This window comes from Dermacentor andersoni, chromosome 1 (genome assembly GCF_023375885.2).
Source record: "Dermacentor andersoni chromosome 1, qqDerAnde1_hic_scaffold, whole genome shotgun sequence".
NCBI classification, from domain to species: domain Eukaryota; kingdom Metazoa; phylum Arthropoda; class Arachnida; order Ixodida; family Ixodidae; genus Dermacentor; species Dermacentor andersoni.
In genome coordinates this window covers 188,549,006-188,562,228 of record NC_092814.1, presented here as the reverse complement: position 1 = coordinate 188,562,228, position 13,223 = coordinate 188,549,006, and the positions used below count along the sequence as shown (strand labels likewise).

General features: G+C 42.7%; 1 protein-coding gene across 3 annotated transcripts in view; it reads right to left on the bottom strand.

Annotated features, from left to right (window-relative positions):
• Positions 1–13,223, bottom strand: part of Vav (Vav guanine nucleotide exchange factor) — a 270,027-nt gene that overhangs the window by 39,666 nt on the left and 217,138 nt on the right. For 2 of the 3 annotated variants that reach the window (XM_050195358.3, XM_050195361.2), the window contains 5 exons: positions 10,921–11,015; positions 9,059–9,107; positions 8,878–8,898; positions 7,888–7,974; positions 68–171 (listed from right to left, as the gene is read on the bottom strand). In XM_050195358.3, coding sequence (XP_050051315.1) covers positions 68–171; positions 7,888–7,974; positions 8,878–8,898; positions 9,059–9,107; positions 10,921–11,015 — 356 coding nt within the window. The remainder of the gene's footprint in view (positions 1–67; positions 172–7,887; positions 7,975–8,877; positions 8,899–9,058; positions 9,108–10,920; positions 11,016–13,223) is intronic. The other variant, XM_050195360.3, reaches the window with a different exon arrangement.

Here is a 13,223-nt window from a genome sequence, read left to right as displayed (position 1 = left end):
AGTACTTCACTGCCAGACACAACGAAAAACAAGAGAAAAAGAAGTATGCCAAGAAAGTGCAACTAACATTGCCTTTTCAATGGCCTCAATCCACTTCTTTTTCATTTCTTCCGTTTTAGCATACATCGTGTAAGCTGTTCTGTTCTCAACATGGACCAGGTACCAGTAATACTGCAAGGAATAAAACAAATGACAGGCAAATCTGTGAGGTGGATATGCACTGACCATACATAAGCAAAAGCGAGTCTCAAAGCACAGCTGTCATCATACAAACATTGGTTCTATCCTCAAGCTAATCCGGATAGAAACAGACTCATATTTTAAATATAAATTTCTTGCTTTCCCATATGTTTACTATGCACAACTCCATAAACATGAATGTCAAGATTAGCAGTTTTGAAAAACCTCATGAAGCATAAAAAAAGAAAGCAGCTTCACAGAGTTCAATAAAGCTATGTACAGTTGAAACTCGATTTAACGAAGTGATGACTATGCTCGAATTATTTAGTTAAATTGGGAAGTTTGTAAAATCGAAAAAGGAATTTTTTGGTCCTTCGAAATCTAAGATTGTAATGTAGCGACACACAAAAGCTACTGTGGCATCATATTTGCCGCTAATCTAGCCAAACCACGATATAACGAAAGCAACCACCGCCGCCCCTACCAAGGTGGTGTTGAGTCCGCTGTTCCATGCATGAAAACAGAGTGTGCAGCCTCGTCATAATAAAGCTAGGGCCGTGACTAGTACCCCTGTCACATGGCACATGTAATGTCATTCACAGCAAATTAGATTATGTCTTAATGCCATTTTTCTTGCTTCTACATGGGCCTAGTGAATGACATTCACAGCGCATGGCATTTGCCCATTGAATGGGTTTCCCAAACTCACATAAGCGCAACTTGTGTAATCTCGATGAGAGGGTCATGGCAATAAATTATGAAATCAATAAGTTAAAATGAAATGTAATCAGAGTAAAGGTTATCATAATTGCTGTTATGAACTTTTTAATAATTTTATGATGTGCAGCAGGATAGCTGAAGTAGTTTGTGCAGCTATAGGTATTCTTGTTCCCAGTCTCTGGCTATACGCTAGCACCTCTTGTCGGCCATGTTTACAAATGCTCGTATGTTTTTTTTATTTCTATAAATTGTTTTCAAAGTGGTGCCGTGCTAAAGCCAATCCACCAACCACACAAGCCAACTCTACAGCTTCGTCAGAGGAGAATGAGAAGCGAAAAGCGCATTGCACCGACGACGAGACGTGCACTGCTGAAAGTGTGGGAAGACCACCTTGCTGATTTACACAGGGCGAAGTGCAACCTGAAAGTTGATTGCCGAGTGCCTGCGTGTGCAAGGCGCCGATACACATCGCCATCAATTGCAAATGCCATTTTGTATGCTCGTGTAGACAGGGAATGCAAGACCGCAATGACATTCGGTAGGAATGTCATTTAGTGTGAATGACATTACACATGCCATGTGACAGAGGTACAAGGCGCCTAGATGTTTTAACATGTTAGGTTTAGAGCGCATGCCCGAAGAAAAACCCGTCTGTGTCAAAATTGGAAAGAAATTACCGCTTTTCTTACTAATCTATTTCAGCAAAAACTTCTGTTAAATCGAGTTTGGCCAAGTTAGTTTCGTTAATTCGGGTGGATGATAACATTGAACCCTATGGGTACCTGCTGGGGAATGGAAATTTCTTCGTTAGATCGGGAACTTCGTAAAATTGGGTTTCGTTAGATCGAGTTTTAACTGTAGTGCACTCATTGTTTTTTCTATTTAAGAGTATAAAAAAGGAATAACCATTGCCAACTAATTCCCAAAGAAAAACAATATTCTAACTGTTCATAGTCACTGTACTATTTGACGACAAAATGAACTTCATTCAACCTTACATTTTTCATTAAAATATGATGCTTAGAATGTATGCCTTCCCTCTGGTACCTATGTCTTTAAAGCTTGGTAAACTGTAAAATTTTCATTTTTGCTGATGGAAATGTGCGTTAAAGCAGTTCTTGTCTAGTTCATATGAAGTCATTTACACTGTTGCTTGATGTTTCAGACTGAAAGATCACCACCTCGCACTAAATAGCTATACCAGTGATGCTACTGGCCCATGCCATTTTAGAGCAGCTTTGGGAGCAGCCAAAAACACATTTTGGAACAGAGAGAGACTTTCAGAGCAGGTTTATGAAAGCGATTTGAAACTATATTATATGGGAATTGTATAGTGGGCAAGCCATGTGAAAGCAGTGGGTGGTCACTGGTCAATAAACTCATCCCAAAAATTAAAATGACCCCTCGCCCCCTTCATTTTAAAGTGCCGAAGGTGGCAAGCGAACGAAGTCGACGGAACAGAGGCGACTGGGGTGTGGTTCAGCGGGATCCAGAACAGGCAGGTCAAGGCGGAGAGTAATGGCGGAACAATCTTAATCCTTACTGTGGACTGCGACGAAGTGGTGGTATCCTAAGATGTGCTTAAAAAGCACTTCAGTGGCTTAGAAAAGCATGGAAGTACTTGGACATGCTATGTGCAGAATTCGGAAGTGCTTTGAGAACCTGAAGCGTGAACCTGCAGCTATATATGTATCCTTTATGATGGAGTACTGTGAAAAAAGGTAGATCCTTTTGCACAGTATGTTCGAAAAATCGAGCGGGTCACCATACAGTATCCGACACTTCGGTCACCATTTTTACATTGGTCATGCAGGAGAGGAGTTTCGAGTCTGGCTTGGTGCCAGCGTGATCGCTTGCTGCCACCTGAAACGTGAGGATGTCCCATTGCTTAAGCAACCCGCACACGTCGAAGTGGAAGGTATTGAACACAGACAATATAGCCCGCGGAAAAAACTGCAGTATGATACAGGCTTGACTTCCGCAGACAGGCTAGCCACCGCAGACTTAATGCAGTGGCTGTTCCATGCAGTCAGCTTCGATGGTGCAGTAAAACAATGCTTGATTACTTAGCTCTGTTTTTGAAAGCCCGAACAGCCCTTTGACTGCAAACTGGGTGCAGATTCTGCTGAAATGTAGCAGGATGTAGCAGCGTTCACCTCTCGGCAGGCACCCCCCCTTCCCCGCCTGCACCACCACTCATCACACATTCCTAAAGCTCCGCCAAATCAATGTTGAGACTTGACAGCTATTCGGTGGTCAACATTTTGCTGCCTTTTTCACTCCTTTTGGATGGCGGTACTTATCAGCATCTCCTGGGGTGTGAAGGCCAGTTTTCTCATCGATTCGGTGCCCACATGATTAACTCAAGATGCATTTAGTTGTCACCATCTATTCAATGGTCACGCGCATGCTGTTACTTCTTTAGTTCAACCTTCTTTGTTTAGACTGATCCAGGGACCAGGAAAAGTATTCGGTTTGTAGGCAACTGGTCTGTATGCTTGAGGAATGAGTTGACGCCGGAGAAAGCGCCAGTTGAGTTTAACTTTTCCTTTTGCTTCATTATTTCCTCGAGTGGCGGCTCGCCGTGACGCTGGCAGATCATCGGAACCACCCGTGGTATGGGTTAGATAAGGTGGAAAATATAATAATGCGAAACAGCGACCATCATCAAACCCTGCAATAACCCTTAAACTCGTAAGCTATATGACTGTCGCCCATTACCTCGTCTGGTTCTTCCCTAATTGTACAGCCCTTTTCGTGCAAAATTGGCAATTGGAAACAAGGGTCGCAAGGAGTTCCTGCATCCTGCATCCCTCTGCTTGTGAGGCTTTTCTCTTAGTATATATTCTTAAAGATAGCTAGAAAGTACTAGCTTTCTATATTGAATCCCGTGGTACCAGAAGCAGGTGCTGGCACGCAGGCCATGCACTTTTGGTCATTCATTAGCATGCGATATTATTACCTCCTACTAATCAGTTTCAATGTTTTTAAATATAATTGTGGCACTGTGACTGCTAGTCATTTTCTGATGTTAACACCCTTTTCCCATCACTTTTGTTTTAGCGAAGTTGAATTTCCAAGGATTGGTTTTTACTGAAGTTCTGTAGTTCTTTTCACATCAGCATTTAACCTGTTTGTATAGTTAGAACTTGCAGTGCATATTTTCATACATATGCTTGGCTGGATGCCAATCATTTTTGTAATAAAGCTTTACCAATTTTATAAATAAAAAGTAACGTTGATATGACATAGTGAGTCTCACTTTTGTGTGCTTTATTGAGTGCTTACTGAACTCACTTTGTTAATTCATAATGATCAAAATACAGATCGACGATTTTGTGAGCCCAGTTTTTAGATTTTGAGGTGCGTTAGAACTACACATAATAAGAAAGATACCTCATGAGTGTTTCAATTTATATTTTGACATTTGCATTTTTGCACGTTAACAAAACATTTCAAACAAGCTCACCACCACTTGCCGACAACAGTGGGAGCTGTGGCATTAATGTGCTTCACCAGATGTACCATCGAGGTCAAATGAAATGCCAACAGTGGAGCGTTTGGCCGAAGCATAACTAAAGGTACAGTGCATGTTGCGAGCCAGTAATTGTTCATTGTGCACATGCATGCCCATGAGGTTCTTGCGCAGAGTGCAGCACTGCTCACCCTACAGTGATAAACGTCACCTGTATTTTGTCCAAAAGTTGTTTTCTCATCCCGCTGCGGCAGGGCCATTCCCACCTGGCAACACACTGTTATGGTGGCTAACACCATCGCTGCATGTGTAGCATGATATAGCTGGCATACGCTCAGTTTCCTAACATGTGTTGCTTTGCTTTTGTTTCCGCCATCAAAGCTGCCAGTGTCTAATCATAATTTGAATAGCACCAAAAATGTATTACACTGGAGGAGCAACAACGGTGCAAGGCACCTCAACAGTAATCACAGGTAGGAATGGCACTGTAATGGTGGGGTGAGAATGCAAGCATCAAACAAATGCAGGTGACGTCATCGCAGTAGGACAAGCAGCCCCGCACTCCACATTGAAACCACATGTGCATGCTGTTAAGAATGGCCGTACGGGGTGGCAACGTGCCAGCTTTCAGCCCGCTGCACGTGTTCCAAGCCCACCAGACGGGGCGCCCTTCGGAGAACTGCGAAGGGCCGGCGGCCACGTGGCGCGCGATCAACTCAGGAAATTGGTACTTGGCCGAGCCACCCGGGACAAAGCAGTTCTACGAAGCCCTCGGTCGTTGACTCCGGAGCCTTTGTGTGTGTGGGCGTAAACGATACTGCGGAACGGCGCCCCTCTGTCGTCGGCTCCAGACCTTCGCACCTGTGTGTTTGCGTGTGTGTGGGCGTAAACGATACTGCGGAACGGCGCCCCTCTGTCGTCGGCTCCAGATCTTGGAATGTGTGAGCCTTTGTGTGTATGGGCTCGTACTTGTGTGCATTAGTGTGTGTGAGCCATAGTGCGGGACGGCGGCAAGTTTACAATGCTTGGACGAACCTTCCCGACCATTCCTGCTCCGTCCCCGCCGAACTATGACGTCGAACTATGACGTCAAGCGGAGAGCTTATAAGCAGCGTTTGCCGGCTGCTAGGGAGTGCTCGTGTCGTGATCGTTGTCGGGAGCTGAGTGCTCTGTCATGCTAGAAATGAACTAGTGAGCTGTGTGCTCGTAAACTGCTTGCTGTATGTTAGTCTTGCGGGCTCCATATGGGAGTCGCGCTAGTCTGCCAATGAATCCTGCAATTAAATCCTGCTCGCCTAGCCCTGTCGTCCCAAGTTCATCTCTACAGCTACGTCTGCCAAATCCGACAATGCACGTATACAACGATGGCTGGCCAACGCCGCACCCTGTGCTTTCAATTATGCTTCGAACACACGCTCTGCTGTTCGCATTTCATTTGTATTCGAAAGTACATCTGCTGTGGCACTTTCAGGTATGCAGTTCACTATAGCATGAACAGGAAAGATCCATTAGATGTTTTATGGACCTCCTGCATCCCTAAAATTAACATCTATTAGAGTTCACTTATGTCCAGCTGCAATATCCTTTCAATGTTACTGCAACGTGATCTGGACAGGACTTAAATTATCCATGGTACGTATTTGTAATGTTGTTTGGAGAAATATAGGCATATATAGGATGTGTGCAATGTCTAAAACACGATGCTCTAGGGACATCTGTGGGACACAGGGGCGTAGCCAGTGGGCGGGAGGCTTATGGGGCTTCAGCCCCCCCCCCCCCCCCCCCTTCCCTGCCTAAATTTTTTGGTGCTGTCGTGCACCGCCAACAACAACAACCCCCGGTGCCGGAAATCATTCTGGATTTTGTCTGGAATGTATTTTTCACGCTCAAAAAGACATTTCGGCGCAAAGATTGCGACCTCGGGCTGGATTTCGTGGCAACACCCATGCACCTGGAGTCGCATAGTGCAAGAGCCCCATCCGAGCACTAAGTTTCAAGGGTGTTTTAATGGCGACAGGGCTCGTCACGACATCTCATGGAGACCACGAAATCTACGGAGCGCATGGATTTCAATTTCTAAACTTTATAGGTATAAATATCACAAACTTTTGAGCGAACGGTGCAGTGACATTTCCAAAGTCGTGCTTTAGATTTTCAATTCCGGATCTTTGTGGGTTTAATGTTCTTATAAACATTTGACGCCAAAGCTGCATTGACTTTTCTAAAGTGCTACATTGGACCATAAGAGGCAAGCCAAAGCAACACACTATCAGACAAGTTAACAAAGCACGCAGCGAGCTCCGATGAGATGAAGTGTTGGGATGGTTCATTTGTGCCGTCATGTCACAGAAAAGAATATCATTTTTTTCACCTGCGCCAAAGCATCCATGTTAAGACACTAAAGCCAGCAAAGGTAACTACGTTCTTATTTACTTTTTCTACTTTGAATTTTAATCGAGATTGTTCCCTGGCCGTAGCATATGTACTGAAATGTAAACAAGGTTCTTGAATGACAAAGTTTCATTAAAATATTCGTCCTCAACTTGCTCATTTCATGACCTTTACATTTCTCATATCAGCGGCATGCATTGCTTTGCTGGTTTCCAACTGATATAGTTCTAAAGTTTGTGCAATATTTTCTTTACTTCTTAAATAGACAAAAAACATGGAAGCATGGATAGCAGTTATTCCTGGCACAAACTTTGGGACACACAAATAATTCATTTATGAAAAAAAAAAAAATACTTGTCTTGACAGTGCGTAGCATCCAAGCACTCGTTTGTGGCATCTTTGACTATGGCAATGCTGCAGTTATTATTCATGTAATTGATCCCTTGATAACTTTTGTAAGGAGGCGGCCGAGCTCCAATGTGAGCTCCCCCCCCGCCCATCCAAACAAAATTTCTGGCTACGCCACTGGTGGGACATAAATGGTTATGTGGGATAGAAATTACTGCTGCTGTGACCATAGCACGGGATGCCGGTACTTATTTCCTGCACTTTTTGTTAAAGCAAATAATACTGCCATAAAGAACTCAATTTACTCCATGTTGTCAGTTGTGTAATGAAATTTAGGCAACTTGTATGTATTTTATTTTGTGATGTCATTGAAAATATTTACTGGTACTATTGATTTTTTCACTTACCAGGAGGCAATTTGTTACCCAAAGTGAAATATCATTTCTCTTTTACAATTACATTCTTTTTCGTTTTACATTTTCAATTAGTTCCACGCACATGGTCCCAGAGTGTAGTTTCCTTGCAATGCGCCAGTCACTGCATTAGAAGCCCAGCCTGGTTATGGCACATATGCCTCGCTGTTCTGTTGTTCTCAACGATGGTCGTCATCACAATTACCATCATTGTTATTGGATAGAAATTTTTTTTCCAGATACATAATCATAACAGTTACATATATATTTCAACTCTGCAGAATGAAATATGCAAGTATCACCTGTTCTTCAGCTTTTTTCTATGCAAAAATGCACTTAATTTAGGAACTGTTAGCTTACCCGAGTTGCCATTCTTGCATTGGCTGGTGCATTCTCGAGTCTGTAGTCGCAAAGAGCCAGAGAAGACTTGTAGATGTATTGCTCTCCCTGAGAAAGCATGTAGTACTTATGAGAAAGGCATGAAGGGCATGAATGCACTGCGAGTAACACCAGGACATTCAACACATCAAATCACACAGACAACCTACAATCACAACAGCAAACCATTCACAATGCACAAAGCAGGCACTGCCATGTTACATGATGTGAGGCAGAGCAGTCTTGTTTCTTTTTGTGTCATAATTCGTGCTTGCTTCATTCCTAAACATTAAATAAACTTTAACGTATTTTATCCTTTTGTTTCTTATCATGCACAAAAAAAAAGAGGGAAGATACACATCTGACAGAGTTCTTTAGCAGAGTAATATAAGAAAACGTGGGTGCATTGCCGATTGCTAAAGCCTAATGAAGCAAATATTTCCCTGCTGGTCCAAAGAGACAAACCACTGAGCAAGGCTTTGCTATGCTTTTTGTGTGCTCTATTTATTTCATGGACTACTGTTTCTGATCACTTGGCTATGGTACACAACTTAAAGTGCAAATGCAAGTTATATTTGTCATGGACGTTACCTCATAGTACACAGCTAATTTAATTTATGGTAGATGTTCTCTTTCTTGACAATGACAGGGCTCATGTTATAGAATTCCGTTTCTTTAATTGCAGTTAAAGTTAATTACTTCAGATGCACAATGCTGACAAACATGCACATAGTATCTAATTACAGTTTAGGTCAACACCCAACTCACATCTAAAGAAGAAAAGTGGGAAAAATTACATAACAAACATGCACATCAGTGAAGCGTCTACTAGAACAGGAACATCTGTGTGTTGTAGGTGCAACAGTTCTGAAGCTGCATGCAAGTGAGGCAAAAACACAATGCAGTGGCAATGTGACTAGGTAACAAAATGTTCTACACCAACACAACAACAATACTGAGAATAGCAGTTACCCCAAAAAGTTTATCCATGATCTGAGATGCCAGCCAAAGGAAAAAAAAGATAAAAAGGCAAAAGAATCTGCGTGTTACACAGTGTGACAATGAAATGACCGAAATGTTGACAGTAATTGAAAATTTCTATTTGGAGAGAGATACACAGGTTTTTTTAGGAAAAAAAGCAAGCATTTCTTACCTTAGTGGACTTGCACATTAGCATCATTCGGTCAAAAATGAAAATATATCTAGAAAGAAAAAGTTTTAAGAGATAAACATAGTCAACTGGAGCACCTATAACATCACTACAGCATGCCAGCATGGTAGGCCTTTGCTAAAAGAATAGAAATAGCACACTTAAAGGTTCCTATGAGTTGGAAAAACAATATAGGGAGAGAACAAAAAACAAAGGAAAAAAACCACAGGCAAATATGATTCGAAATTATCTTGTCTTTAATGTTTTTAATAGGCGATGCAAAAGCAGATATCAGCTCTTTTGTGCTGTTATTATTAAGGCTCCCTAACTCTACAGATGGAATTTCCGTACTTCCACCTAAATAATAGCTTACCTTGCAATGGAGGCTCATAAATGAGTGGCACTAAGACTACTATATGTCTGGTACCACATCTTCACACAATACGACTACAGCGATTCACTAATTTCCACAAAATAAATGTTTGATTTTCGCAAGCAATGATGATGTCACCTAAACTTACAAAGTGGTATGCAAGCAACCTGAAGGATCAACCCACTGAAAGGAATAATATACTAATTCATACCACTAAAGTGAACTGGTACAAAGAGCTTCACTTGTTTGAACTAAATTGAACTAAATGCAATGCTGAATTCTTCACACGTTTTTCACCCACAGTGGCCAGCAAGGAAAATCAGACGGTGCAAAGGGCTCAATTTTAGTCAACCAACCGCCATATGACGTCCACAAAAACTGAAGGCAAAGAAAGAAAACAGGGCACAGTTCGGGCCAAAGAGTCGAAAGCTGGACTTATGCATCTAGTCAATTCCTAGTGACACATGCAGACTATAAGATATATTGCAATACCTCAAAGAACGTATGGCTGGGCAAGAAGGTATGCTTGGGAAAGGCATCATAGTATAAATTTAACAAGCAAAAATTATAGAAGATAGAACAGCACAGCCACTATGCACGATTAAAATTCCACACAAAATTAAGATTCTGGGCAGACAGAAAGAAATTACTGCAAACAATTTTTTGAAGGCATTTCATATAAGAAAACAAGGCATGTTTTGTGTCAGCAATACTTCCGTATCTCTATATGGAGGTGAAATTCAGTTTGTTTTATTTATGGTGTATTCTTTGCCAAGATGAATTGCACACATGCACATTATTTTGTATTTTTTTCTGATCTTCCAATGAGTATAATAAATCAGTTGCAAGTGTAGCATTTGTGCTGTCGTATCAACAATACTTTGTGGTCATCAAATTTGCAATATGATGCCTTCCCCCACTATTGCAGTACAGAGGGTGATGGACATGATGACACTTCTTTCACTTGACGTTACTTTAAAACACTTGGAACACTTGGAACACTTTCACAGCTGATGGGATTGAATTGCCACAGTTTTGTGTCTATAAGTGAAGAAATAGTGAAAATGCAACAATGCTTGCATGCCAACACTGGGACATTACACACTCGATTATTGCTGTGGGCTTTGGCAACAGGCTAAAGAACCAGAGCCACAAAAGGACTATCATCTAATGATTCACTACACACAAGCAGACTCATGTACTATGACCTATAACCAGATGTTCTATCTACAATACTGTGGTGGCAAACAAAGCCAAAATTTTGCATGTTTATCCCTTCAGAATTTTACATCTAATTTTAAACAATGGATTAAAATCACTGACAAATTGAGTTCTACCAAAATCCATAAAGTGGAGGTAAATTCATCAAAAAGAAAGTTGCCAGGTCGACTGCTCTCTTTCATACATTTCAATTAAAAATTTTTTATGAACAGTGACAACTGTTACTTACCTATTTAAAAATTTTATATCAACGATGACAACTATTACTTACCTATTTTTTATTTTATTGTTATCATCATGTGACTTAATTTTCAATTCTCCGTCTTTCAATAATCTTCCGTAGTCTTTCAATTCCATGTTTTGGGGCTGTAAATCCAGACAAATTAGGTTACACAGTGCACTTCACTATACATTACATTAACTCACATTACATATGTAAAAAGAATGCAAGAATAGCTGTTGTGAATATTTACAACTACATCATGAATATACTTACTTAGGTACATGTACCTACACTGTTGAACATATATGTCTAAATAGATAGCAAGTGATATTTTTACATAAGAAAGGAAGGTATGCACACTAAGAATGTAACATATGTTTGAACGTAATTTATCTAATATATTATTACGATATCATCGAGAGACGCTCAAGAAACGAGCCGCCGCGAGAACGACGATATAGTTTGTCTGTGCCCTTGGTGCGGGCGAGTGTCGGTCTGGCTGTCTGGATCCAGTGTAAATAGCCTGAACATAGCCTCTTTCATCTGTGTCTTTCCACACGTAACATTCTCGTGGAGGTTAGCGATCCCCGTCCTCGCCACGGAACTCCAAAGTGGTTGGTACATCGAGCTTGTACGTCGAGCCTCCCAGTGATGAGACCGCCTCTACAACGGCTTCGGCTTGTCCAACTGCTCTAATCGTCACGGTTGCCCAACATCGCGACCCACATGCTGCTACGCCGACATGTGAGGGTCGACCACGTCAGACCACCGCCTGTGACGACATAACCCGTATTGTTCGCCACGAGCTCGAGGCCGCCTGTTTGCCAGCTTTCTCCCCAACGTCTCCCGATCCACCAGCACCCACGATTGCGATGATTCAGCCCATCATCAGACAGGAATTTCAGAACGTGGGTCTGAACTTCGTATGTTCAACATCTCAACTTCGCTTTCCCCAGTTCTCTAGCAGCCCTCCTAGTCCCCGGCAGTCCTTTTCTGTCACATCTCGCCGCAACCAGTCCGAATAGCGTACCCCTGATGACAGGCTGATCTGCTTCCACTGCTGTCGCATCGGCCATGTCGTTCGCCACTGCCGCAACCAATGGCCACGACCTCCTCGGACATACACCTCCACTTATTCCCGCACCTTTGGACCTTCTGATCCCTATGCCACCCACCATGAACCCACTGCCGCTGATGCCCCTGCTCCGAACCTTCGCTATAGCCGCTCGCCCTTACCTCGACGCCATCAGTCTTGTTCAGCCCAATCCCAACGCTTCTCTTCGCCGCCTATCGCCTCCCCGATCCAGCCGGAAAACTAGGCATTGGAGCTTCTGGAGGTGAAGCTGTGTTGTCGACCCTGCCCTCAAATGCTCTGCTCACATTACCTATGAACCAAAACCTTCTTGACGTTGACGGCTATCCCGTCACTGCACTCATTGATACAGGAGCACATCTTTCTATTACGAGTGCTGCTTTCCGACGACAACTGAAAAAGCTCCTCACCCCAGCGTCGGCATGCGTCGTCCGCGTTGCGGATGGTGGTACTGTGCCTATCGTGGCATGTGTACGGCACGTGTCAACATCGCTGGCCGCCACACTCCTGTCCTCTTCACCGTGATTGCTCATTGCCTCGACGACCTAATTCTCGGCCTCGATTTTCTCTCCGAGCATTCTGCTCTTATTGACTGCTCTGCCAGTACCCTTCGCGTTGAGTTACCAATTCTCGCAGAACCTTCTGACGCACCTCTGTGCTGCTTATGCTCCACCGGCTTTCTTTGCATGCCGCCGAAGTCAATAGCCTATATTGAACTGTTGTCTTCCCTAAGTATGGACAGTTGGGCTAGTTGATTGTGATTGGCATAATGAAACATCGTTCCAGCGCACAATTGAACATAGATGAGAAGAGGACAACACGAACGCCGAACTTCAAATAAATTTTATTCATGTAAAACAGGGCTTTATGTGCACAGGGGGAGGAAGGAGAGGGGGGGGGGGTGCTGCTAGTGCACCGGACCACCCAAAAATATTTCCTTGGTCCAGGCGATAATCATCAGAGGCGTTGAAACCAAAAGATGAAAAGAATAAAAATATAAGAGCAAAAAGTGAAAAACCTTTTTTTCCCTCACATCACTCAAGTACAATCTTGCTCATCTCCCACCCTACTTAGCTGATTCGACACACACATTTGCCCTGAGATAATCAAGTTATTTTTTCCCAAGCATAACAGAAGGAGCACTGACGCAGTAATCGTTTTCATTAGAGATACAAAAGGCTTCAAGAATTTCCCGGTTTTTCAGAGTGCTAAATTTGCGCAACACACGTGTTCGTTCGAAAAACACCTTGCATGCTGG